General features: G+C 38.8%; 1 protein-coding gene across 1 annotated transcript; it reads left to right on the top strand.

Annotated features, from left to right (window-relative positions):
* On the top strand, positions 1-877 carry LOC134273216 (uncharacterized; the record flags this gene model as incomplete). The annotated part of the gene is made up of 2 exons (XM_062755406.1): positions 1-649; positions 794-877. Coding segments are annotated over exons 1-2 (733 nt in total), but the record flags the coding sequence as incomplete, so codon positions are not given.
* Positions 878-1,205: the final 328 nt, after the last annotated feature.

Genomic DNA, 1,205 nt, shown 5'->3' on the forward strand with positions numbered 1-1,205 from the left:
ATGATTAGAACAATAGAACTGTTAACTGCAGAGGACAGGGACCAGCTGTCGCAGTGGATTGGTAAGACGTGTCATTTTGAGTTGCTGTACAAAATAAGTCATGATGGTTGCTCAGCTTCAAGGTTTCATCAGCTTTGTGATGAGAAAGGTCCCACAATTACAGTTCTTTACAACACTGATAACAGTGCATATGGAGGTTTCCTCTCGCAATCTTGGAGGTCCACTGGTGGTTACATCAAAGATGGACATGCATTCCTCTTTACATTATACTTTAACGGTGTCAAAAGACCAAGGAAGTTTGCCGTAATTAATGTAAATCAAGCAGCCTATGCACATCAAAAATTAGGACCAACTTTTGGTGAGGCTGACATGTCTGTGATAAATCCAAACAATCAACTGTACGCATTAAAGGGAATAAAAACAAATGCATTTTCCCCTGCAAGCATCGAGAGGAAGAGATCTAGAGCGGATATGATGACGTTTCATGATGACGTGAACATGTCTATTGAACGTGGAAGTCAGACGCGCTTCTTCACACTTAATGGTCAAGCTGAATTCGGTTTAGCATTCCAAAGGCCATCTGAGAATATGAAAGCAATCAACAATGGTCACATGTGTGTATTCGATCTAGAAGTCTATTCAGTGCAAGGTACGTGTAACCTTCATAGCCTTCATGTTTTCTGTTGTTCTTTTTTAGTATTTTAATAAAACTCAGACCAAGCCTATGAAATTTAAGTCATTAAAACCTAAAAGCTAGCTAGTAAATGTTAAATGTTATTTCCTTCTCTTTAAGCTAAGAGACCCGCCGTAGTTCCCGCGCAATCACAAATGTCGTTAAAGCCATGGAGGGAACCGCCGCTCTGGGATGAAAATGCGAGTTTTATTTTCAATCATTTATTATTAAATCTATATTTTTTAAAACCAAAACCTTTGCATTGGAATATATAAAAATGATATAAGACTTAGTTGAAATTAGAGCTATTTCAATAGACCTAACGGATTACGCTGTTTGTGACGTGCTAACGCTTTGCTTGTCGAGAGGTTTAAATACTACGTCACATTGCCATCACATCAAAGGAAGTAGACGAGATCGCTTCTCTCCCACGATGAAATCGGTCAGCTGCAATACACATCGCCGACATAAACGGTTTACAAAAGGGGACAGACAGCACAAATCTTATTCAACAATTTGAAAAGAGCATTAT

Source organism: Saccostrea cucullata, unplaced genomic scaffold, assembly GCF_032062105.1.
Source record: "Saccostrea cucullata isolate Sc308-1 unplaced genomic scaffold, CSIRO_AGI_Scuc_v1 ctg7811, whole genome shotgun sequence".
In the NCBI taxonomy this organism is placed as follows: Eukaryota; Metazoa; Mollusca; class Bivalvia; order Ostreida; family Ostreidae; genus Saccostrea; species Saccostrea cuccullata.